Source organism: Ursus americanus, chromosome 20 (genome assembly GCF_024610735.1).
Source record: "Ursus americanus isolate L20-20 chromosome 20, mUrsAme1.1.p, whole genome shotgun sequence".
Lineage (NCBI taxonomy): Eukaryota > Metazoa > Chordata > Mammalia > Carnivora > Ursidae > Ursus > Ursus americanus.
The window spans coordinates 36,228,712-36,255,927 of NC_142146.1; the positions used below are offsets into that span (position 1 = coordinate 36,228,712).

Consider the following 27,216-nt stretch of genomic DNA (forward strand, 5'->3'; position numbering starts at 1 on the left):
GTGTTGAATAAATGAATAACTTGTTTCTATATTTCTATTTATTCCTTATGAACCCTGAATTGTGATAGTGACACTGTATATATGCAAATATGGTAAAGGATTTATTCTGAGCCATTAATATTGAGTACTTTTATGAACCTTGCATGGCTTTGGGGTGGTGGGGGATCGACAAGACGTACGTGGCCCCTGCTCTCAGGGCAGTGACAATTACTCAATGGCATGAAATGTTACAAAGCATGACGTCAGGGGGCCCAGTCTTAGGTATGTGGAGAGACAACAGAAAGGTGGTAACTTCTTGCCTAGGTACCATACTGCAGGGAAGTTATGTCCCCACTGCTGGCCCAGAACCCCAAGTTTGCTTTTCGGATCTGGTCCATCAGCCTTTGAGAGCCGCGGCTGCTGCTGCACCTGCCTCCAAGATGGTGCGGAGTCTGGCCATTGCCCTCCAGGTCCAGGGAGATTTACCCTGCCTGGCAAGTCCAGAGCAGCGCTCGCGTTCTCCAGCTCTCGCGTGTGCCTGGCGCCCTCCCCAGACCAGGCGGCACAGAGCGTCCAGACGCCCGGCCAAGGGCAGGACTCGCAGCACGGCCGCCCGCCCCTCGGCACGGATGTCAGCTCCAAGGGCGTGGCAGGGCAGGGTCCCCTGCGCCCCACGGACGACGCGCAGGCCCCAGGTGACCACTTTCTGAGCGGCTCCGCCATCTCCTGAGGCAGTTTTGGAGACCCGGTCCGGGCGGGAGGGCTCCCCGCAGCCGCCCGCCGCGGTCCTCGGAGAGCCGAGTCCTGCTTGGAGCACGAGCGCCGGGGAGCGTGAGGACGCTGGAGGAAAGTTAGGGGTCGGGGCCGCGGAGCCGGGAGCGCGGAAGCAGAGCCGGTGTCCGCGTCTCATGAATATGCAGGAGCCACCTCCCTCCCTCCGTGACGTCACGGGCCGTCCCGGGGTGAGCGCCTGAGCCGCTCCGGGTCCGCGCCAGTGAGCGCGGCTGCTGCCGGCGAGAGAGCGGCGCGGCGGCGGGCAGCGGAGGCCGAGCGCGGCGGCGCCCGAAGCGCACCCAGCAGGCAAAGCGAGGCGGCCGCGGCCGGGCGGGCACCCGCAGGCGAGAGCCCGCGCGGGCAGCAGGCGGCAGCTGCGGCTCGTTGACGGAGGCGGCGGCGAGGATGCTGACCGGGAGGCTGTGCTGGGTGCCTCTCCTGCTGGCGTTGGGCGTGGGGAGCGGCAGCGGCGGCGGCGGCGGGGGCAGCCGGCGGCGCCGCCTCCTCGCGGCTAAAGGTGGGTGCTGGGGAAGTTTCCTCCTCTCTGAGGAGGGAGGCAGGGCGGGCGTACGGGTGCTAGCGCGGGGACCCGGGCTCACGCTCGATTTGCACGCCCTCCTTTGCCGCAGCTCCCCTGGCCTCGGTGCGCTCGGGATCCCCGAAGTGAGCGCCCGGCGCCCGGGACCCGAGAGGCTCCTCCTGCAGACGCCGGCCCTACCCTGGGCGGGGTCCAGGCACGGGGGAGAAGGGGAGGTCTGCGGAGTCTGGACAACTTTGGGGTCTGTCTGTGGCGGGGTGGGGGTGTCGCGGGCCCCAGCCCGGGGGCTGCTTGAGCAGGGCTCGGGCGCCGGGTAGAAGAGGCAGTTGTCTGCTGCTGCCCTGAGGGAGGGAATCGGCGGCGGTGCCTTCAAAGGACAGAGCAGAGCGCGTCTCCGGCTCGGAGGCGGGTGGAAACTTGTAGCCTCCGGGGCAGCCCCCCCTCCCCCCGCTCGCCTCAGGCTCCCCTAGGGCAGCTGTGGCTCCCCTGAGAACGCGCACCCTCCGGGTGGGCCGCGGAGTCCGGAGAAGTGCGGGATGAGACGACTCACGCTGCCTCTCCGACTCGGCTCGGGCTCCAGCGGGCGGAGGCGCCCACCTGGCGCCCCTCCCCCGCCCACCCGCGGCGGTGGGAGATCCTGACCTCCCCGCTGCTCGCTCCCAGAAGGCAGCAAGGTCCTGGTGAACGCCCGGCGCTGTAAGGAGACAGTAAGCGGGCGAGCAGCGTACTTTGACAGCTGTCTGGGTGCAAGGGGAGGGCGCTGGGGTAGGGGCGACCGGAGGGCGGATCTGAAAGAGAAGGTCACGTGCTGACAGGACCATTCGGGGAGGGGAGAGGGAGGAGCAGAGAGAGAGAGCTGGGTGGCGGTGGGCGCTGAGGAGGCAGTAGCAGATCTGGGCTGGAGCGCCCAGCTTTTAGTGATAACTTGTTGATTCTTTGCGCTGTTGACGAGCAGGGTGTGCGCTTGACTTGGGGGCTGTGGCCAAATCTGGCAGGTAACGAGGAGGGGGGGGAACCTGATCGCTGGAATCTTGTCGACCATCATCAGGGGATGGAAGGGTTTGCACCTGTAGATAAACAGGTTCCCTATTAGAGGCAACCTGATTTTGCAAGCTGGCTTTGAACGATAGCTTACCAGTGGCTCAGGGAAGGGATGTATACCAGGTTTAATTACTCTTGGAGGGTGAGGAGAGTGAAAGGTAGACAGTTTGCCTCCTCTGGACTTGAGGGATGGTCCCACAACTTGTGAATGATAATTTTGAGAAGAAAAGAGTTTCTGCTTATTCTCTAAACTTACGTTTTTGGTGACATGGTTTTGAAACTCATAAGCAGACCTCCTGTTTCTTTTCAGCAATTCAGTCCCCCCTCCCTTCTTGAGAAGCGGTTTCTTTTTTGAGAAGTCAAGGAAAAACTCATTATGAAAATATCTCAAAGCGTGGTAAAGGAGTCGCTAATACGAGGGATCATTCTGAGAGACTGTTGTTTTGGTAAAAAACAAGAATTAAAAACAATGAACTTCCAAACCTTTTGCCCTCCTTCCCCCATGTAGACACTTTGTTAAACAGAAAAATGACATGTTTTTGGAGATTTTCTCATCACCCTGTAGCAGAACAAATGGTATATTTATAAGCAGATGTCTGCAAACAGGGCTGCTCACAGCAAGTGAAGAAAAGGGAAAAGCTTGTTTGGGTAGAGGACCTGTATGGTTATGCATTGCGGAGTTCTCAGGTCAGAATAGAAAGCTTTGCAGAGATAAGAGAGAAAGATGAAAAAGAAAAAAATCCAGGCTCCCAGTGATTCACATGTATGTGTGCAATTATGTGTATTTTAATCAACACTTTTCCTCTTCCTCACTTAGAATATACTCATTTTATGGTGAAAACAAGCCATTTGTCTTTCCAATGTAAAAAGTTGATTGGCCCTAGACTGGTCAGAGTTGCTGTCTGAATCCCCCTTCTTCCTTCTTTCCCCTTCCAACCACTGGGGGGCTGCAAAGAGCGCTGTTAGCTGCATTTTTTTTTTTTTTGAAAAAGACAAATGTGTAATAGTTGATCAAAACAGAGACATTTATAATGACACTTTAGTCGGTATTTACAGGACTGACTTTCCTTGTTACGATACACTTGCATTTTACGTTCCCAAATCTCACACAATCTCTGAAGAACACGTGCAACAGTAAAGGTAAGCTTCCTACTGCCACTGACTTTGCCGTTTCTAAGGCGCATATCGTTATTACTCCCATCATTGAAAAAGAGTCAGGGACACATGGGAAGAAGATTGAACAAAAAATAGCTTTCTTCCTGCATACAATTCTGTACTCCTGTGTAGAAGAAAATTGGGAATGTGGCTTCAAGCTGCCTGGCAGAGTTGAACACGCCCTCTGGACAACTGTCTAGAAACACACCTTCACGGCTTTGGGTTCCTGTAAGACTTTGTGTCTGTGGTGCAGTGGCTCATTTTGCCTTTGTATTCCTTGCTTCTTGCTGCAGGGAATTGAGCAGCTAATTCCATACAACTATTTGGGCGTTTTCACAGGGTCACTGAACTTTTAGTGCAAACATATTCCCAATTTCTGAAATAATCCAGTGGCCAGGCAGTTATTATAACCACTTCCCTCTACTCTTCTCTATCTTGGCTATTCAAAAAAGACAAACACTTCTTGGATTCCGTGAAAAGACCGGATTCCCTTCATCCTGAATCACCTGTGTTTACCGAGCCGGGATGTGCTCATGGATCCTCTAGACTATGTCTTCAGACTAGAAGGTCACCTTCCTCAGCCTAATCCCTACTGTTACTCATCACATGGTCAGGCTTAGACATGGCCTCCCCTAGGAAACTTTCCCCACTGGTCTCCCAGGCTGGTCACCCCCAGGACACTGTGATTTCCTCGGGCATGCCTGTGCTCCTTGGCTGGCCCAGCGCAGCTCTGTGAGGCTTGAGGGCTGGAATCTCATCCTGCCTCTCCCTGTCTCTCTAGGGCCACGTGGCTGCCTGGTCTCCAGGTGTAAGCTGAGCAGTCAGTAGTGATGGGCTTAGTGACTACACCTGTTTGCAGTCGAGGTGCTCTTGTTTCTTGATGTAGATGTTTGAGATGTTTTCTCCTCTCCTGTATAAAATAAAATTTGGATTTAGAGAAACCCGGCTTCTAATCCAAGTCTTACTGCTTCCTAGCTAGATAATCTTGGATAAATTAGCTAAGATTTTGAGCCTCAGTTTCCTTATCATAAAATAGGGATACAAAAATCTACCTTGCAAAGCAGTTGTCAGGAGAGGGCTTAGATATCATGTATCCAGTTCATGGCATGCAAATGGCACTAAATACATGGTGATTGTAATTACTGGTCACGTAAACACTGGGTTCTAGAGTCTGAGATTTGGTGAAATCCCCTTTTCTGGCCTCTTGGCAATTCAGTAGCTTTGTTCATATCTTCTCCCAGCCCAAGCTCTGTTCTGTCTCTTTGTGTGTGTGTGTGTGTGTGTGCACATGTATGTAGAAACACCGTGTATGAATGGAAGTGCACATTCACACACATTTGGCTTGAATTGTGAAAACATTTACCCCTCTCACTAGTCTATGGACGCCTTTGAGGCCAGGGCCCCCTTCTCATTCATCTCAAAAGCCCTGGCACTTAATGCAGCCAGAGTAGAGACTCAGTAATATGTGCTGTATAAGTAAATATATGTATCTATGCGGGCCAGCCCTGGAGGTGTGGGGCTTCTCATCTCTGGAGGAAGAGCATCTGTGGTTGATTTGTGCTGTTAGGAGAGGTCCCTGCCCAGTTAGCACTTTCCTCTCAGCTCTGCTATTCCAGGAAGCAGAGAAGCATTTTTGTTTTGCTTAAGACAACCTCTCTGATGATGCCTGTTTACATGGAAGAGGGTAACCCAAGGTATGATAACTAAATGGCAGCTTGAAACATGATTTTTATTATTTGTTGTCTGGCCCACCACTAACTGGCCCCTGTGGAAATGTTTCCATTGGCGTGGTAAGTTTGAGATGGAGAAGGCTGAATTAGGGGAAGACTGCTGAGCTCAAGACATTTACCGCGTACTCAGGACAGATGGTCGCCATCTTAACCAGGTGGGGCTGCTGTAATGAAAAAACCGGGCCCTGGGTGGCTTATAAGCAACCGCAATGTATTTTGCCCAGTCTGGAGGCTGGAAGTCTGAGATCGGGTTGGCAGGAGGGTTGTGTTCTGGTAAGAGCCTTTTCCAAGTTGCAGACTGCTGGCTTCTCATTGTACCCACACAGGGTAGAGAACAGAGAAGAAGCAGGCTTTCTCCTGACTTTTGTAAGAGTACTAATCCCATTGATGAGAGAGCTCCACCCTCATGGCCCCCTCCAACCCCAATCACCTTCCAAAGACCCCGCCTCCTCATGCCATTACTTGGGGGTTAGGGTTTCAGCATACGAATCTTGGGGGGACATAAACGTTTATAACAGTTGTGCTGTGGGCTTTGGGAGCATCAGGCAGAAGGCAGGGGGGGCACTGGTCAGAGAAGGGTGTCTTGGGTGAAAGGCCAACACAGACATGCACTGGGCCCTGTTCTTCAGCCTTGTCAGCCAGTAGCTACTTCTCAGTCTTCTGTTATTCTCTGTGAGGGGAACAAAAAGATAAAGCAAGTTCCAGATATCAAAGAACTCATACTCTGTCTAGGGCAAACATCACACATGACGGGAACTATTGGAGAACTTCATAGCTGACGGGAAAAGGGTAGATTGTGCACTACAGACCTCAGAAAAATCTTGGAGGAAAGGAAGAAATTGGCAAGGATGGGAGAAGTCAGGAAAGAGTTACAGAGAAAATGAAAGGGGTGTTGATGGGTGAGTAGGCACTGTGTAAGCAGATAGGAGGGGGTAGGACGGTGAATGCAGGATGGTAAGAACGCACATGATTGGCACACAGGCGGGAGTGAAGAGGGAGCTCAGCCATGGCCAAATACATTTCTTTTTTTTCCTTTTCTTTTTTTCTAAGGGGGGAGGGGCAGAGGCAGAGGGGGAGAGAGAGGATCCGAAGCAGGATCCATGCCCAGCATAGAGCCTGACACAGGGCTTGATCTCAGGATGCTTAACCAACTGAGCCACCCAAGTGCCCCATTTTTTTTTTTAAGAGTGAGAGAATACATTTCTGTATGCAGATTACAGAGCTAATAAAAGAGTGAGTGTTTATTAAATGCATGCTATGCACCAGGTACTGTTTTCAGCATTTCCCACCTGTCAGTTGATTTGGTCTTAACCCCATTCCTATGATGCAGGTAGAATTGCTGTCCCATCTTTACAGAGGAGAAAACTGAGGCCCAGAGAAGTGAGGTAACTCACCCAAGGTCTCACAGCTTGGAGATTGTAGAACTGAGATTTGAACCCAGAACAGTGTGGTAGACATGGATTTATCACATCATGGGCTTACCTACCAGAGGGATGTGATGTCTGCTTTGGGAAGGGTCTGAGTAAGGTCAGAGAGGCTCTTACTCTGTCTGAGCCTCACTGTCTGAGAACATTTGGGTTTCACTACAAAATTGCTGAAAGAGTCAGTTTCTCTGCAAGCCTTATTCTCTGATTCACGTTGCCACAAGGAGTAAGCATGGCTTCTGGCTTCTGGTCCAGGCAGCTTGAAGCCTTCCTCACCTCCCGTCATGCTTGGCCTCAAGCAGAGAAGGCAGCTGTCTGCATTGTGTGGTCTGAAGTGTGCTTGCAGGGGTCTCCTGCACCAGAAAGAGCTCCCTCCAGGTCTTTCATTTTCGTTAAGCATGGCCCTCTCCTGACTCCTTTGTTAAGCAGGCAGGGTGAATAAAGGCTACCATAAACACTTTCAAGTATCTTAGATATATGGGGAGAATGAGGAGGGGATGCTGAAAAGTGAGTGTGGCAAGGGTGGGAGGAGATGGTATAGATGGAGTAGCAGGTACCTGACTACTCATAGGGCTGCCTTTTCTTCTCCTGTCATGGCATGATTATATATGTCAGTTGTTCTTTTCACCAATACCCATTTTATAGGTTGGTAAAGGAACCTCATAGGGCTTGTAGCAGCAGAGCCAGAAATCAGACCAAGGGGTCTTACTGCTTGTACGTGGTTGTAATCCAGCACCAGAGAGCCAGGTGATGTCTTGGATGATGTCACCCAAAGCCCACGTCTGCATCTTCTTAGCGCTTTTCTAATCCTTGGAACAGGCACTTATCCTTATAGATCCTCAGGACCTTGCTTCTTCCCAGCTCAGTGTCCTCAACTTATATCAGTTCTCCCAGGGCCATCTCTGGCTCTGAACAATTTTTCTAGCTCATCTTGAGGCTTACTTAATATCTGCCTCCTCTAGGATGATCTGGGGTACCACTGGCTCCATGTATGCCCAACCTCGTCTCTCCTTCCAAGAATCTGCTGTTATTCTGTCTGTGGCCTTCATTTGGGTGAGGGTTCCCCTGTGCACTCACTTAAGTCAGAGCCCCAGGCTCCTCCAGCATGCTTCTCTCTCCTCCATCACACTCGGTCCTTCATCATGTCCAGTTGATTCTACCCATAAACAGCTAGAACCTTCCCGTGTCTCTCCATGTCCATTGCTACTGCCTTATTCAGCGGGACTTGCAATGAAACCGCTGAATTTTAATTTTGACCTCCTCTTCACTGCTCCCTCACAGTGCGCTCAGGATGGGTAGCACCAACTCCAGTCCCACCAGGTCTCCAAAAAATTCCATCCCAGTCATCATGAATCCATCCTTCACCATCCACGCTAGGGGCTGGCAGGGTCCCAGGGTTTTGAGAATAGCTTCGCACTCTTGGAATGGCTTCAGGTTCTGTCTGTCACAGGCTACCACTTGTGATGCCCACTGTCTGAACAGCATGGCCCCTCAATGTGCCTGGCTCCCTACTTACACAGACAGCAGAGTCTTTGCTGCCACTGGGACTCTAGTACTGGAAATCCAGTTCTTATATCACATTTTGTAGCCACTGCCCTAGGGTAAGAAGGGGTGCTGTGGGGAAAAGAGTGGGGGTAGGATACCAGTTCTTGTCCTAGAGGACACTAGCCCTTCTCCCACCTTCTGCCTCTCCCATCCCTTCCATAACCCCTGCTAGCAGCTCAGACAGTCATAGAACAATGGCTAGCACAGGAAGCGTCCATAGAGGACTTCTGCCTGCACTCTTACAACCCAAGCCCCCTCTGAAATGGGGACGCATGAGGGCCCAGTTGCCTTCTGAGAACAGGGAGCGTCACCCCTGATGGTAGTTTCTCTCGAGGTAGTTCGAAACTCTGCAGCCTCCCATAAAAGTTGATGGTTTTCCCCTCACTTCTCATCAGGCCGCCTCTCTTCTCAAAGAACTTTCCAGCATTTTCCAGACAGCAAATATGACCATCTACCAAGAGCTGACTATGTTTGAGGCACTGTTCTGAGTGCTTTTTCGGTATTAATACTCATAGCCTTCCAGCCGCTCAAGCAGATGTATCCGCTTATCATCCCCATTTTATAGGTGAGAAAACCAAGGCCAGGAAGGTTAAGCTACCTACCCAGTTCACCCAATCAGTAAAACAGTAGAGCTGGGATTTGAATCCACCAAGTCTAATTTCAGCATCTGCCCTCTCCTCCACTGAGTCACTGATTTTCAACCCTGAGTGCACAGCAGAACCAGTTGAGACAGTTATAAAATAGCACTGAGGCCTGGAACCCACCCCCGGAGATTCTGCTCCAGTTGCTCTAGGCTAGGACCTGGGATTTCGGTTAAAGCTCTCACATTTTTCTTTTCTTTTCCTTTCTTTTAAAATTTTATTTATTTGTTTGTTTATTTGAGAGAGATAGAGAGAACACACAAGCAGGGGAAAGCAGCAGGCAGAGGGAGAAGCAGACTCTCCACCGAGCGGGGACCCCACGCAGGGCTCAGATCCCAGGACCCTGGGGTCATGACCTGAGCGGAAGGCAGATGCTTAACCAACTGAGCCAGCTAGGCTCCCCGGAGCTCTCTGGTATTTCTGATGCCTAGGCCAAATCCGAGAAGCACTCCATTGGCTACTAACAGTTCCCCAAGGAACACTTCATTTCTTTACATGGGTTGCGGGCTGCTTCTAGGTGGGGGCCTTGTTCCTCTATATTTTACCACTTCTAGTTTCCCCCATTCAAGTGCCTATTGCCTTCCTGCCTCCCCAGGCAGACTGTGAGCCCCTCCAGGGGTCAGAAGCCCGGTCACCTCTGTGTGACTGGTGTCCCGCACTGTCTGAGGTCCACAGTGAATGCTCAGTGTGGAGGGAGCCAATGTACGCCATGGTGATGCCACCCACACTGGCTGGGAGTGCCTCGGGGCTCAGTCCTTGCAAATTTCTCCTGGTGAGTACCCCTTCCTGCCCTTCGGCTCTGCTAGGAACTGCTCATCCGGCCTCTCCCCTTTAGTTATCTATCTTTCCAAACCAATTAACAGCATTACTTTGTAAAAGTTGAAAACACTCCGCTCTACAGATGGGTCAGAACATTAACCACACCGAAATGTGTGAGGGTGTCAAGTCCAGCAGATGCCCTTAGAATTCTCACTGAGAAAGGCTATAAACACCACTCTCGCTGCCTCTAAAAATGCTTCATTGGCTGAAATTTGACTTAAATTTTGCGATTAAAAAAAAACCACATCATTTTTGTGACTTCTACCACTTTGTGTGTCCACAATGTTCATTGTAGTATATAGTTAAACAAATCTGCGGTCTTCGAACCAGTCTGACAGCAGTCACTGTGGAGAAGGAAGTCTTGTGACCTGGACCCACTGATCAGTGTGGAGCTGGGGCGGGGGGGCAAACCGTTCACGCTTCTGGGGTTTGCTTTGTGCCACCTCCCTCCTCTACCCACGAACATTCTGAGTGTCCACTAGGAAGTGGCTCTAAATGACCTTTGCGAGGCTGAAGTGCCTATGAAAAGAAGGTGATCGGATTTAAGAAATTTGCTTTGAGACTTTGGGACTCAGCTCCCCCCAAACAAAACCCTGTGTCTCTTTGTTTTTATATGGCCTTACCTACTTAGTTAGGTATATTTTCAGGAGAAGTTTGAATTTAGTGTTAAGTCCCTTCCCGGCTCTTTGATGCACAGCCTGCACGTGTCACCCAGCTGGTGGTCACCATGGCTACCCAAGAATGCAGCAGCTGCAGGTTCATAAACTTTAAGGGAAGAACCAGTCAAAACTGTTAATATTATGTCAAGTTGATGTGTCGTTTTCCAATTTGCATGGATAACTGCATTGCAGCAAATTAATTAAAACAGATAAATGTTAATCTAATGCATGTCTCCTTGTAATTAATGAAATATAGCCATTACAGGGGTGTTTGATTTATTGTTTTAATTTATAAAATGCTGAATTCTCCTATAAAGCTAGATATAGTAATAGGAGAAGCTGACCCATATATAGCATTAGGAAAAATAATCACATTTCTATAAATTAATCACTCTCTAAAAGGATATAGTTCATTAACACCATGAACTGAAAGTGTTAGATGTAAATTAGATTAACCTTTTTAGTGACACTTCCATTTATATTGCGTATTCTCTTCAAACTCAAAGCACTTTACATATATTAATTCAATTAACCCTCCCCAGACCCTTGTTAAGTAAGTACATACATCAAAGTTGGAAGGGAGGAGAAATGAAACCCTTCAAAGATATTGAAGTTCTGGTCTTCGGATGCATTATTTATGATTTCCTCTGCAGCAGTACAGTTTATCCCGAACTTACGTAGCTTGAGAACATGGATAGGTATTCAGGCTCGCTCTCTGGGCTGCCAGGAAACACTTAGCACGTCACTCTGTACCTGAAGCCAGAGATGCTTCTGCCTGAATCTCAGGCCAAATGCTGTAAGGCAACTTCTGCCTTATTGCGTAAAAGGTACCCCACCAGCCCTGGGTTTGGCTGTGAACAGGGCATCGCCAAGTAGGTGTGGGTGATGAGAGCTTAGTACCCACTCAGACATCCAGAGGGTCACCTTCCCTTGGGCTAGCTGCTGCCCCACCTTTAGCCCCCTCCTCATGATCATCTAGACACTGAGGATGGGCCAGTGAACAAGACTTTGGGATGTGAATGGGAGAAGAAAAAGAAACAGGAGTGACAGGGAAATGGAAATGGGCTTTAACCTTTCATTTGGGGTCTCTCTTCTGTAGCTGTAGCTCGTGGTTCCAATCTGCCATGGGCAATGTTAACCCAAAGGAATGAATCACTAATGGTTAGACAGGAAATAGAGGGTAGAACAGGTTTGGAGTGTGGGAGATTCTTCTGCCTACCTCTGGAGTTAGAAAAATCACTTACTCTGGTCCTCGAGGCCCACACGCAAGGGCAGTTTAAGCCCACACAGTCCTAGAATTTCAGCTCATCGTGCTCTGCCAGCATTTCTTGGCACACCTTTTTGCTGTAAACTGCCCCAGCTTCTTCCCTCCAGACCCTGTCTGGGAGGGATTAACAATCAGGAATTAGAGCCAAAAGCTGAAAGACAAGCCAACACTCAGAAATTCACAGAAACTCTGGGGAATGAAAGGAAGTATTGAGTTTGCAGTTCATAGGATTTTAAGTCCCTCCCTCCCTCCTTCCCTCCTTCCCTCCCTCCCTCCCTTCCCCTCCCTTCCTTCCTTCCTTCTTCCTTCCTCCTTCCCTCCCTCCCTCCTTCCTCCCCTCCCTCCCTTCTTCTGTCCTTCCCTGCTTTCTTCCCTTCTTCCCTTCCCTCCCCACCCTTCCCCTCCTTTCTTTCCTTTTTCAGTGTTGTTTTTATTTTGTTTGCTTGTTTTTGTTTGTGGGAGGATGAAGGATCACTTGGAGTAGGAGAGAAGACCGTAAATATTCATAATAGGAGTAAAAAGAATTTCACATCAGGACCTAGATTTTACCCTCCTGGCTTTTATGTTGGCCGTTTTTTCCCTAGAGGAAAGCCAATGATTTCTGCTTTATTGTACCATCATCAGAAATATCAAGATGGTTATATCTTGCTTATTAATTTTAAAATTTAAGACTTTTTAGTGATTTGTTCTTCTTTTAGTTAGATACCATGAATATAGCATTATTTAAATTGCATTTGCATCTTTTTCCTCTTCGAACAACTCCCTGCCTCCTCTCCACCCTAATTTTCCAATAGGTAAACCCCAGCCCTCCTACCTAGAGGAATTCAAGTCAGAGACCAGCCAAGGATCTTTGCTTGAAACTGTAGCTTTTCCTGAAGTTTTGCTTCCAGACATGTCCCACCACTACTTTGTTGCAGAGCCCAGGGGGGAAAGGGAAGGGCTGACAGAATTGTTGAGTCAGCCTTTAGCATCTATGTCATTCTACTTTTTCCCTATCCTGCAACAACTCTTCCTGCTCACCCCCACCCTACTGGGGTCTCTCTTATCAAGACCTTGGGGGCATGAAGGTCTGCTTCTGGAGGTAGGGTTTGGATGCTTTCTTGAGCCACTCTTTAAAATACTATGAATAATGATGGGAATCATCCTCATCCCCATCTTACAGTTTGTTTTCTCAATCCAATGGAAAATGTGAGAAAAGTGTTTTTAGAAAACTTTGCCACTTCTATTGATCAGAACTACCCACTCTTACTAAAGACTGAGGACTTACTATGTCGCCACAGCTTCAAAACAATTCACCTCTTTCACACTTCCAACCAGATGGGCTCCTATATAGAAGATTTGGGGGCACCATGACTCCTACCCAAGTCTACAAGGCACTGGTGCCTAAAGCCCTACTTACATCATCTTATCAGAGAAGAAGCACATGTGACTTTCCAGGACACTAAGGTAATGAGACATGATGCATGGTCTCATTTGGTGGTGTTTGCATTTAGAAAGAGAGAGCACTCCTCCACCCATAGGGTTAAGCAGTCACACGTTGGTGGCATTTAGGGCAGCATGGCGGGACGTCTGGAAGGTGTGGAGAATGTGTGAAGCAGATGGGTCTCTGTCATGGTGCTCAAACCATATTAGAGTGCTCTCAGTTCCTCTGCCCAAATCGTGTGGATGAGTCTATGAGACATACCTTCTGTCATCTAAAAGCTGGCAGTGGCTGGCCACAGATCCTTAGGAAACTGGGCTCCTGCCTGTGCTAGCTGCCAGTGCTGGTGGGTTTTGAGTGTCTTGTCAGCCGTGGGTCCTGGCATGAGACAACCTGATGCTTAGTGTGGATAGCTTCTGCGGCTGTGAACCCCAGTTTCTGCCTTGTGGGGCCTTCTTGTGCCTCTGTGCTGCTGCACACCATGCCCCATCTGCTGCCCCACTTTTGCCTGCCTGGCAGCCCAGCAGCAGCCCTTCTCGTGGGCATGTCTTCTGGGAATCCATCTCTGTGCACCCCCCGGCCAAGGGAGGTATTCTTCCTTCTCCATTACATAGCTGCCATACAGACCTCCACAGTGGTACTTACCAGATTGTATTGTCACCTGCTTGCCTGCCCCTCACTAAACCGTGCGTTCCTCAAGGTCAGTATCTGTGATGTCCTTGTTCCTGTGTCCCCAGAAATTTAGGGTGTAGGGTGGGTGGGTGATTGATGGCTGGAGCTCCCTAGAACCCAGCTCTTGGCCCTGTGAGGGATGCAAGGCTGGGATGGAGTCTTCCTTGATTCAACTTTCTCCTTCATCCCCCTGGATCCCCAGTGTCCATCTTCCCCGGGCAGACATACCAGAGTAGAGCTGCTGGAGCAGGATGATTTGATTAGGCAAGGTCAGCATCGCAAGGTGGCCATTGGCTCTCCCTGGCATGTGCTGGTACATTCCAGGACGGGGAGATGGAGCGGGGCTGGAGGTGGCTGACCTGCTGGGTATGAGACCGGTTAAGTGGCTGTTCATCAGCACCTCTGGGGCTGATGATGCTGGGGGCCATTGCCAGAGTGTATCATCTTCTGGGATAAGTAATGTAAATTAACTTTCCCATCAGTGAAATAGCTTAGTCATAAGTTCTGTCTTTAATCTGTAGCTCTGAGTACTGCACATTTGGGAGAACATCTTCTGTCACTGCCCTGATGAGAATTTTATTGTGACAATCGGCTGCTGCGGGTCTAAGACTCTCCCCACCACACTCTTCTGTGTTGCCCTGTGGATCCTGTGTGTTCCCATCAGCATTCTCTTAAACTCTAGATCGTAAAAGTCCTATGTATGTAAATTAGGCTTTCTTTTCCAAACAGGTCATTAAAGGCCCTTTGGTATGATATCAGATACATGGGTATGTAGAGGCAAGGATGAAGTAGGAAAAGCTTTGTCATCAGTAAAAATGGGACGGCCCCATGGGATGAGGCCATGGAGTTCTCCCACCCCAGCTAAGGAAGCAGGTGAGCAGAAAGAGGGGTAGACTTCTGGATGTGCTGAGATTTCTAGGCTGTGCATGTAGTCCACAAAAAAATGAGCAAATGGGAATCTCTCCAAAGTCAGAACATTTGCTTCTGGATCTAAGGATATACTGGTTCGTACCAAGCATTAAAGCTTTGGCACTGTGCACAGGGAAACCCCACCCGTCTTCCCCATCCAGACCAAAACTTAGAACTTCTGAGGCTGGCATTGGGAAGAAAAGCTCCTGGAGGGGGGCCGGGCAGTGAGCTGTGAAGCAGGGGTGGGGCAGGTGGCTAACAGCTCTGATTCTGACCCTGGCATCTCCCTTCTAGGGGCAGAGGTTTTTCTGTGGATAATGCTGCCACTCCCTGTGTGGGCTAGGGTAGGAACCCAGACTGGAGAGAGAGACCATCTTCCTGGAACTCTGGCTCAAGTGGGAACATTTCCTTTCATTCCCACATCAAAGCTAGAGCTTGGACCCAACAGGGTTTTACTAAAGTCTGAGGATCCATAACAGGGAGATAAACTGAAAGGATTATGAATCTAGACCATTGGTTTTCATCTCTGTCGGAATCAGTGGCCCCTTTTTACAAAAAAATATTTTGTAGTGCCCCCATTATTATCCTGATATGGAATTTACTGATATTATTACCTGCTTGTATACTAATTTAACAAATCAGTTTAATGCCTTAACTGAAATATAAAGGAACTCAAAGGAAAACATATAATAAAATAATATGTAGTACCCTGGGGCCATGTCTACTGGAGGAAGTGGTGAATTAGATGCTTGCTGTGAATCCCACAGCTATAAAGGCATATGGATCCAGGTGTATTGTATTGGCAATTCAAATGTCTTGGGCAGTATTGAGGTGATGTAATGTTTAGAAATGGTGAGATATTTTTGGTGAAGTCCTGAACAAGACAAAGTATACCCTGGCCTCAATTTATAGGATGGTTGCATTCCTGGAAAACTCAGCATTTATTAAAGCTACACAAAGAATATTTAGCTGACCCACTCCAGTGCCACTGACATAAGGAAGAGACTGTGGAGCTCTGCATGATGTGTTGGGAGACATTCAACCCAAGAGATGCCTGGACACCTGCAACACACTCACTCACTTACAAATTCCCAGTTCTGGGCACCTGGGTGGCTCAGTTGGTTAAGCACCTGCCTTCGGCTCAGGTCATGACCCCAGGGTCCTGGGATTGAGTACCGCACGGGCCTCTGTTCTCAGCGGGGAGTCTGCTTCTCCCTCTCCCTCTGGCCCTCCTCTTTCTCCCTCAAATAAATAAATAAAATCTTAAAAAAAACCCAAAAAACAAATTCCCAGTTCTAAGAGACACCAAAGATGGATCCCATATGTGCTTGCAGGCTGAAATTGCCTTACAGGGTAGGCAATTTCTGGAACTATAGTCTTTCTGGGTGCCTTTTGGGGAAAAAAGGGAAAATGCCACCTGGACAACTGAAAGAAGTTGTCATATTTCACAAGAAGATCTCAAGAAAAAGACTTCCCAGTGAGGCGTTTTGGAAGACCTCATAAAGTCCATAAACCATGTGCTGGAGCATTATTGAGACCAGAAGAAAGAGAGGACTGCTACTTTGCCTTGTTAAGTATAGAGCTATCCCTTGGTCTTTCCCCTCTCCTGCTTCTCTGCTCCATAGGCACAAGAGCAGGTTGGAGGGGAGGGGGCAGACTGAACTCTGCCCCTTCATCAGAGACTTGGGAATTCCTTGCCTTGGTAGGGGAGCAGGGAGAGTAGATCTTGGATCAGATAGGAGATTGATGTTAAAAATGACTTGGATTGACCCTTAGTAATTGAAAGGGAATGAAAAACTGTGGAACTGGGCTGGAGTATCTTTGAGCCCGTTTGCACCCATTGGGAAAGAAGAGGTTGACACAGCATGGTAGGGGCCAAAAAATAACATCATTTTATGTTTATAACCCAATGGGTTAAACTCCAACAAACAGAAAAGAGTACTTATTATGGTCAGTACTAATATTTCAGAGTTAAAACACTGGTCTCTTAGATAGAAAATTCTTCCTTAGTGTTCTTATTGGTAACGTAGAAGATGAGGGGTTTTATTGTGTTTTATTTTTAATCCCTAGGTGTCTTGTTTTTCTCCCTTCCTCACATAAGCTTGAGGTGTTACAAAGAGAGGCTGAATTGGCAAAGAGAGCTTCAGTAACTTTGAGATGAAAATGCATTTTAATATTTTGATTTAATAGGAAATGGTATATCCCCTTAATAAGTAGCTCAGTGACATTTGGTAGTTCTGTAATATTTGACTTGGAGTGGAGTTTATAAAAATTTCAGCCCAACAGTAACTTCAGGGCACTAAGGGATGTATGTATTTCTGAAATGAGAAGACCTGGTTGACATTCTGATTCTAAAATCAACATCATCTCTTATGCGTCACCATATTTTCAATTATAATGGACTATAAGCTGTGAATTTAAAAGCAGCTTCTCTGCAAGCTCCCGCACAGACCCAGCTTGTGTAGAATAAAGAGAAGAGCCTGGGTGGGAGGGAGAATTCTCACGCCCACTCTTCCAACTTAACTTACTAAAATGCTTCCTTCTCTGAGACGGCTTTGGTAGCCCCCCTCCTCCGCCGCCCATCCTGGCCCCTCGACATACACACATTGGGTCCTTGAGGATTTTTTTGAAAGTAGAATCTTCTTTAACTTCAGGGGGAATTTACATACCGATTTGCCTGCAATGATTGCACTTGGGAAAGGTAAAATCGTGGCAGTAAAAGCCTGAGGTTGTATGAAATACCTCTGACAGCCAGACAAAACTATTTCTAACAGAAAACTTGGGGAGTAAAACAAGTGTCTAGGGCACGGTGTTATGTTATCTCTCTGGCATTTCAAGATAAATCCAGACCTTCTCTACTTGTTTCCCATTTCAGCATCCTCTCACTCTCCAAGTAAAAAAATGCCCCACATGGATTATATCAAGTTCTAGGTATGGTGGTCTTTGGCAGCAGTTAAGGTCAGGGGTTACACTTATGCAATCCTAGGGTGCCATGGTTTCATGGAGGTTTTGTTTTGTTTTTTTCTGGGAGGTTCAGAAGCAGACCTCCTTATGCCAGAGGGTGGTCACAAAACAGGTCTGCGATGGCCTGCTGGTCTACCCGTAGCTAGCCCGGAATGAAGAAGGGCCAGCTCTTTTCCCCATCCACCCCATTCAGCGGGGCTAGAGGAATAGAACAGCTATTGAGTTAGGTGGAACTTAACACCAGTGGCTTGGAATCAGGGGCTTCCTCCCCAGAGGGGATGTGCCTTCCAGGCTGGAGTTTATGGCATGCTTCAGCATGCGTTGTCATCAAACTCAACACAATGCAGGTTGGATGGAGACTAGACAGTAGCCATTTGGGGGGGGTATGTGGGGAGGGCATTTATGTAGCCATGGGCAGTGATCGTAGCAGACACCAGCAGTGCCCTGCCCACATTCCCTGTGCTCCTGCCATTTTCATGTAATCAGGCCCTACTTCCAGCACCACTGGCCCTTTGCCTGTGCCTCTTTCTGGCCATGAGACCTTTTTCTGCCTGTATGTGTACCAGGACAGAAGACCAGGGAATTAACCCCAGGAATGGTCCTCAACCAATGTCTGACAGGAGTTGGTGGATCAGTACCCCAGAACCCTTGTCTCTCTGGTGAGAGAACGTCTGCAGCCTTGCACACAGTCCTCCGAGGTCCCCCGAGGCCTGGGGTCCACGCACCCCCGGTGGCGACTTGCTTCCACCCTTTGTTCCCGAGTGACTGCTCTACTCCCCTCCTGGCTTTCCTGACATTACCTCCCCGATATACCACCTGCCCCCAGATCCTTGACCCAGGTAAGGCCTGCTTCTGAGGGACCTCAAACTGAGAGAGGGAGTGAAAAAGAGAAGGTATTTTATAGGGGGTGCGTGCTGTGCTCTCTCCGGGCTCTTCCTCCCAGGCTAAGTCTTATATTTCAGCACCTGGATGCTGAGGTTCCTTGGCACATCCAGTCAGACGTGCTTGGCAGCTCTGTGGTCTCAGAGGGCTATTTGGAGGACTCTGCTTCGCCCCAGCTGGCGGCTCCCTTCACTGCACATGGAGCGCTCGTGTGCACATTTACGCATTCCTTTGCACGCGCTGGGGCTAGAAGGCCTCCCGGCAGCAAATGCCCTGTGCAGTGCTCTGCAGCCAGGGCTGGCAGTTTGTATGCTGGGCCCTGGACTCTCAAGGCTCCTTCCCCAGGATCAGGGCTGAGGTACCTACCTGTCCTCCTGAGGTGACACGAGTTGAATTAGGTTGAGTGCCTGCAGCACACAGTCATTCACGCATCTGGGGGAACATCTGGCCTCTGATCGCAGCCAGATTTCTCGAGTGTCTATTTTCAGCATTCTCCCAGAGCACCTATAAGTGAATTTGCAAAGCAGTTTTCCCTCGGTCTGCGGCACATCCTTGGCTGATGTGGAATTGCAGGTGGAACGAAAGAGCTCTCCCTTGCACGCACCCCCGCTTGGCCACTGGTCTGAATTACCGTGGTCATCCTGTCATTTCCGGGAAGGTGCTACGGAATCTGACTGATACAGATTCTACCCTTTCTCTGAGAGACTTAGTGCCCTGAGCCACTGTCAGCTGAGCAGTCTGACGGGAATCAGTCCCTCAGCTTAGCTTCAGTCACATGGCCCAGCTCAAGTGGATGGGATTTAGTATATTTTATGTTTTTGACAACCAAATGACTTTATTTCAGAGGTGAGTGTTATCAGCATATAAAATATATGTAAATAGGCCGTTTCAGGTGCTGAATACAACATCTAATTTATTTAAAAAGTTCTCTTAATTCTGGGTGGCTGACTGATGTGCGGTGTATAAATAGTATTTGGATCCCGACTTGGTGTATTGGTCCTGATTATACCACTTAGAAGCTGTGCGATCTTGGAAAAGTTGCTTCACTTCTCTTGAGTGGCAGATTTCTCCTCTCTCAGATGGGTGTATTAAGTCTTATTTCAACACACTGTTATAAAGATAAGGTGAGCCCAAGGACATAAAACACTTGGTATACAAGAGTCTGCTGTCCTAGCTATCTATCGCTACCCCACAGCTTACCAATGGAAAGCAACCATTTTATTATGCTCATGGATCCCGTGGCTTGGGAATTTAGATAAAGGACAGGGAGGGAAGGAGGATAACTTGCCTCTGTTCCGTGGTGTCTGCGGCCTTAAATGACTAGGAATTGGTTGGGATCACCTGGAGATTTCTTTATTCACACATCGGGAGCCTGGGCTGGGCTGGCTCAAGGCCTGAGCTCAGCTGGGGCTACTGGCCAGAGCCTGCACATGGCCTCCACTGTGGTTTGATAGTCCTCCCTCTTACGTGGTAGCTCAGGGCTCCACCGCACAAAGTGGAAACCACAAGGCTCTCCTGAGTCATCTAGAAACAGGCTCTTCTCACCTCAGGTGTGACTCTCACTAGATGATTCTGACTTGGTTCTGTTTGTCTCTTACCTTGGCCTTAGCCAGACTGGTCATAACTCTCTCACGGCCCACAAGAGAAAGGATGGAGTACATTTATTTCCTAGGCAGCAGGCCCAGGGCACACCCTATGCAGGGGGCATTATGCATGGTGAGAACCCCGGAGGACAGACAGGTCCCTATAGGAGGCTGGAGCTGGAGGCCAAAGGGAAGTGTGGTGATGGTGCTAAGACTTCGAGGATAGTTATCCCCATCCTGAGACTTTACACACATCAGCTCATGTCATCCTCACAGGAGCTGTGTGAGGAGGTTCCCATAACTTCCCCATTTTATGGGAAGAAGCTGAGTCTCCAGGTAAGCTTGAGTAAGTCCATAAGTGCTGACATTGGGACTTTTTTTTTTTTTAAGATTTTATTTATTTGAAAGAGAGAGTGGGTGAGAGAGAGAGAGAGCACGAGCAGGGAGGAGGGAGAAGCAGACTCTCCTGCTGAGCAGGGAGCCCGACGTGGGGCTCTATCCCAGGACCCTGGGATCATGACCTGAGCCGAAGGCAGGCGCTTAACCGACTGAGCCACCCAGGCGCCCCTGGCATTGGGACTTGAAGCCTGATCTGACTTCAGAGCCTGTGCCCTTAATATCACTGTGGTATGCGGTCTCCCACTTGGTGACACATTTTTATATTTTATTCTCTATTTATGGAGCATTAATCATTTATCCTGACTCCAATCTATACTCACTGAGGGCAACAGTGTGTCTTTTCCTTTTATATTCCTCTCCCGTGCACATGGGAGGCCCTCAGAAAATAGCACCAGGGCTTGGCAAGGAGGCCACCATCTCCATTCAGGGGCCCAGCGAAATGATTGTCTCGTTAGCCACACCAGCTGGGCTCTGGTGGGTTGAGAGCAGGGAAGACATTGTTGCTTATATCCTAGTCTCCAAAGGAAATTTTGTTCTAGTTTATTGTTGAAGTATGGGTTTTGAAATTGAAACACAGAAGGTCTACTAAAGGGATGTCCCATTTGGAATGGGCTCTCTTTTTCTGCTGTTTTCAGGTTAAAAGCAATAACCATGAAGCAAACAGAAAGAAAATCCTCCAAAGAATATTGTGAATGGCTCTGACAGGTTAAAGCTGCTGGATAAATGTGGAATTTACATGACAAAAACCCGAGCACAATGCTGATTGTCATTCACCAGTAATATCATCCCCCCCCCAAAAGCTAAAAATCTTAATTAAAAAGAAAGACCACATAATTTATATTTGCTGGTTAAGTGTCCTTTTGCCTAAGGAACTAGTCAGACTATACTGTTGCTCTCCCTGAACTTAACTTCACCAAGGCTGGGGCTGCTACGTGTCCCAGCCCCTTTATCCCCACCACCTCTTCCTGGGTTTGGCAGACTGCCTGGAGCATAGGAGGCTTCGGGAATGATCAGAAAGACAATTCTCTGCCCTCAAGAAGATGTAAGTTTTCATGGGGAAACTAGCTGACAGATTAAAATATTAAATGGTGATTCTGGACAGGAGGGCAACACAAGCCTTGACTGAGGCTGGAGAGTCAGGGCTTGTGGAGATCAGGAAGGGGATGCTTGCTCTAAGCAGGAGGCATGGGTTGCCTGCTGGCCACACCTGACACTTAAGAGCTGTTTCACCCTCTAGGCAGCACCACTTCCTCTCCCCATAGTATTGGATGCCCTCCTCTCCCCCCTACCCGCAACCTCATCCCAGATCTCCGCTGGTGGAGAGAGATCAAGTCTCCTCATCTGGGACTTTTTCTATGAAGTTTTACCTTTCTCCTCCCACAATTGTGCCGTGATTCTAACTTGTACATATCTCAAAAACAGTTCATGCAATCCTTGTTATTTTTAATTTGAAAAGCTGACTTTACCTACCAGATAGTGAGGTCTGCAAAGAAGCAGAGCTCATGGCTGAATTCATCCCTGTTTCCCAGCCTGATAACTAACTGTTGATTGGGTGAGTGAACAAAGGAATGAATGGATGTCGATTCAATCAGATGCCTTGTAGACTCTGGAGAAGGAAGATGATGTCAGCGAAAGTCCCAAGGTCAGGAGAGAGCATGTTGGATACATGCTGAGACCAGCCTGTTTGCCATGGGCTTCCATCTGAGGCATGGCAAGAACAGGCATCCCTTTCTAATGTTGGGCCCCACAGCCCTGAGCTAGGGGGGCTAGGCTGGCACAGGAAGTGTTCTCAGGCACTCGTGGTCTCAGAAATACCACGGGAGCCCATGTGTCAGGCTCATCAAAGGCAAGCACTTTCCCTTGTTTTTCTGATTCTGTTTTCCTGCTGAGTTACTACCTGTGAGAGGTTGCTATCTACCCATCAGTGGGGGACCCCGTCTTTGATGTTGATCTGCAGATGCAGCCGCAGCCATTCAGAGACAGGGCTTAGCCAGGGCACCACGGCTGCTTGCCCTCCTTCCCAAAGGGAGCCTGGAGCCAACTCTCACTGGAAGACTGGCCAGAGAAAATACTGTTCCAGCCTCATTGAATACATTGTTGTCCTGGGATGGAGTATGGCCATCATACTTGCCCCATACTTGCCCCATACTCATGTCTCCTAGGATCTTGGGGATGCAGTACTGCCAGTGAGGACCAAGAATATAACTGGCGCACTCTTGGAAGGGCTTAATGGTCACATGGTGTAGGCGTCCCACCTCCATCCAGCACTTGTCCAAGAGGTGTGGGAGTAAATGATATGTGCTCATTTTTTCCTCAGCTTTGTCTTTGTGCTGTTCATATTTCTCCTTCTCTGCCTCCATAATTACTTTTCTTCTTTGGCACAGCATGCATTTCTATACAAAAGACTGAAATCCATCATAGTATGTGATGGGGCACAATGAATAAAATAATAAATTTGATTTTTGCCCAGGGAGACGTGATGAACCTGGAAGACACAGCTGGCCATGATGTACTTGGTAGGCTGAAGGAGTAGGCACTGGGGAAGGGAGATGCATTAGGAACCTACACAGAAAAACACCTGGCAGCCTATGCTTCTTCCAAAGGGTTGGTGTATGTCTCTGTGGAGTCAAGATTGGACAACTGCCTCATGCAAAGGAAACCCAGCATGTCTAGGAAAAGAGGTACTCTGTGAAGCATTGTGCATCATGTCTCCACAGTATACCATATTCATTAATTCTAGGATGCTATTTTTTTTTCAAATGTTAACATCTCCAAAATCAGGATGAGTCTTATAATCGATGTCCTGAATGTCATGAAGTGTGTTAAATGGTAGTGTCATTCCTTGGCCTGTTTGGTGTCTGATCTCTTCCTGCTGTTCTGTTGCTCCACTCTGTATCGCAGGGAATTACGTTCTCCATCTGCCTTGCCAGTTGCTTCTGGCTAGGTACAACCAATGGGAGGCATTGGTGGAATACTGGGGAGGGTGGAAAAGGGAGAAGCCAAAATATTTCGCCCTCTCTTTCTCTGCCGGGGGTGGTCTCATTGCTGCCACATATCTGTCCTTGCTAATTCCCCTCCTGCAGGGAAGACATGGCAGGGTTTCAGGTTCTGCCATGTGGCCCCACCTCTTGGCTCTGGTGATCCTTCCTCTTCCATTTGTCCCTCCATACCTGGATGGTAGTGGCTTCCTATCTTGCCATTTGCTGTTTAGCTTCCCTGGACTACATCACTTGGATACCCGATTCTTTGCATTAAACTTCCTTTCCTTGAAGTACCTAGAGTAGTTACTGTTTTTCTTGTTAGATCTTGATTAAGACAGTGATACGTCATCATAAGGTCAAACACTGAGGAGCCATTACTTCTCTTCCCAGATCCTCACATTCTGCTGAATCTGGTCAAGTTAAGGTTACCAACAGTCCCTTTGAGGCCAATCTCAGAAGGCTCTTTGAGGTCTGTGGCACTTGACAGTGTAGCCGCCCCCTTTTGTTCAATCTCTCTTTTCCCTTTTTCCTGGGGCATTCACCCCTTCTTTCCCTTTGCTTCTTGAATTTCCTCAGTCGTCTTTTTCCAAGATACCTCTTCAGTAACTCCCTTGAATGTTGGGTTCTGCAGATTCCCAGGATTCCTCTGCCCTTTTTTTCACCCTACCTGCTCACACCCACAACCTCTCTGTAGCATGCAACTATATCCCAAGGTTTAGACACAAAATTCTGCTATCCTTGGGTTGTCTTACAGATCTTCCAAATTCAAAATGTCCTTGGCTGAACTCCCCTTCTCCATCCCTGACCCTATACCAACTCATTCTGCTATATTCAGTGTTTCAAGAAACAGAGTCTCATCCATCGTGAGATCCAGACTAGAAACCTCAGAAGGTCATCCAGAACTTTTCTCTCTACCTCCCAAATCCAGCTGGTTTTCAAACTGTATACCCAATGGTGTGTGTAAATATTTAACAATCAGCTCTCTGCAGTGGGGGAAAAGCCCTCTGATTCATGGCACTTGCCATTTTTTTTTAGTGTAGGTATTCCCATCATGGCTGTGATTTCAAGCTACCAGTGTGATATCACTGAACGCGGACTTGGGAAGGGATGTGTACAATCAGTTCTTGTGAGCTGGTGTGCGCCTGCTCCACATACCCCTGCACTATTGCCATTCTTTTATTCCATCTTTTCTGGTTTGGCCTCATCTAGACCCCTGTTGAGATGCCTCCTTGCTGCCTTTTCCGTCTCTTTCTTTCCTAGGCATCCTTCCCAAGACCTGAGCATATCAGCCCCTAACTGAGTTTTTTGGGAGCTTTAGGAGTTTCCCATTGCTTAGGAGAATACCACAGATACGGTCTTCTTGACCTTGATTCTAGAGGATGTGGCCATGCCTGCTCTCCTCCCAGGCCTCACATTGGGCTTGAGTCACTAAGGGGTGACTCTTTTGACGTTTTTCTTTTCTTTTCCTTCTGTGCCTTTCATCACTTTAGCTGTTTAAAGTATGCAACCATATATTTGTTTGCTGGGCTGTGCATTGATGATCATGAAAGAAGCCAGAGGATGATTCAGCTTTGTACCTGGGGGCTGGAAATGGGGCTGGAGGACTCTTGAGATAAGAGGACAGGTCTCCTCAATGTGTCAGTCATTTTGGGGCTGCTGCAAAGACGCTCATGAAACAAATTATAGTTTAAAGGGCCACATCTTTGGGAAATTATTAAATAGGTCATGAAAAACCGAAGATTCTCCTGGATATGTGTTATGTTAGAGAAAACAGATTCAAATGCAAGCTGTTCCTCTGCCTAATTGCTAACCCTTTCTTCTAGAAATAACAGTTTACCAAATGTCTGCTTGGGTTGGGCCCTGGAGACACAGAGATGAGCAGAACATAGCTGAAGCTTACAGGCTAGCGAGTGACTATGGAGTCCCAGTACTTCTGTCTGTTGTTCATATAGGGAAGTCAGGGAAAGACTTCTGAAATCACCCTCAGCCAGTTAGTGCTTTCACCTCATCTTCCTCTTTGTGCATGGAGCCAAAGTGCCATCAACCCTACCACCCACTTCCCCGTGTTCTTGTTTTGTTGGGGTTTTGATTAAAATAGATGACTCTGAAAAGCTGTGTATAAGAACATAATATAGCATTATTATTCATTTGTGTCACCATTGTGTGTGTATGTGTGTGTGTGCACACGCACACACATCCTCACCTCTGTCCTAGATATTATGGCAAGGTGGGGTGGGGTGACAGGGGCAGTGTAAATGAAGGGGAATATCCCACCTCTGCCTCTCAGGGGGCTCACACTCAAAATATGGATTCAAATGGAGTTTCAACAAATTGTAGAATAAAATTAGGTGACAACATATGGTGTGCACCAGTTGGTTCTCTAGGTGGTCTAAAAGTAGAGAAAGGAACATGGATTCAAGTTATAGAGTGGCAACTTGCAGTGAAGACATTTCTACATTTTCACAGATGCAAGGATTAGAGAAATGCAATCTGGTTCTTATCCTTACTGCAGGGTTTGCTTTTTCAAGGAACAAGAAAGACTGGAGGGTTTCCTTGAATATTGTTTATTTTATTTATTTTATAATTAAAAAATAAATTCTCACTGTAGAAACTTAAGGAAATACATAAAAAGTAGCAAGTTAAAAAATTTGCATTAAAAGATTAAAAATTACCCATATTCCCCATCAGTCAGAGATAATCCTAAAAATATTTCAGAGATTTTTCTATGCATATTTTTACATAATTTAGTTCATACCATATATACAATTTATATCTTGCTTTTTTCACTTAACATTATCACATAAGTATTTTTTCAGGTTATTAAAAACTCCTTATATGCATTGCCTTTAATGGCTACATAATATTTCAGTATGTGAGTATACCCTAATTTATTTGAGCATTTTGTCAGATATATTAGTGGTTTCCATTTTTTTTATTATAAATAATCTTGCAGTGAAAATTTTGTGTCTTTTTATGTCTTGGGATACAGTTCTAGAAAAAGTTTCAAAGGATAAGGACATCTAAGGTTCCTGAAATGTTTTGCCAAACTGCTTTCTAAGAGGGATCCGTTGGTTTATATTCCTATTTATATCCCTCTATTTCTCTATCCTTTACTATCATTTTTAACAGATATAATTAGTATACAATAAGCTGCACATATTTCAAGTGTACAATTTGATAAATTTTGATATGCATACACACCCATGAACCTATCATCACCACCAAGATAATGAATAAATGTGTCACCTCCCAATGTTTCCTCATGCCCCTTTATTCTCCCTCCCCACAGACAACCACTGCTCTGCTTTCCGTCACTGTAGGTTAGTTGGTGTTTTCTAGAATATATGTAAATAGAATTATACAATATGTACTCTTCTTTTTGTCTGGCTTCTTTACTCAGCATAATTATTTTGAGATTCATCTGTTGTAGAATATATTAATCATTCATTCCTTTTTATTACTGAATACTATTCCATTGTATTGATGAACCACAATTAGTTTATCCATTCAGCTGATGGACATCTGGGTTGTTTCCAAATAAAGCTGCTATGAACATTCATTTACAAGTCTTTAGTGAACATATGTTTTAATTTCTCTTGGGCAAATACCTAGGAATGGAATGGATGAGTCATATGGTACTTACATGTTTAACTAGCCTCTTTTGTTAGTAGTAATTATCTCTTAGGATAAAACAAGTGCATTGTCATGATAATAATAGTAATTATTATTAAGTGGTTTTAACTGGCTTGTTGGACTTTGATCAAAGGTGAGGTGGGGGAGGAGTAGAAGTGAGAAGGGGGACAGAGACCTCCTTCTTGCCCCACTTTCTGGTAT

At 47.5% G+C, this 27,216-nt stretch overlaps 1 protein-coding gene across 1 annotated transcript in view; it reads left to right on the plus strand.

The window, feature by feature from the left end:
• The first annotated feature begins 577 nt into the window (after positions 1–577).
• CLSTN2 (calsyntenin 2) overlaps positions 578–27,216 on the plus strand; it is a 615,182-nt gene continuing 588,543 nt past the window's right edge. Inside the window, exon 1 of the mRNA XM_045791881.2 lies at positions 578–1,270. Coding sequence (XP_045647837.1) covers positions 1,159–1,270 — 112 coding nt within the window. The 5' untranslated portion in view covers positions 578–1,158. The remainder of the gene's footprint in view (positions 1,271–27,216) is intronic.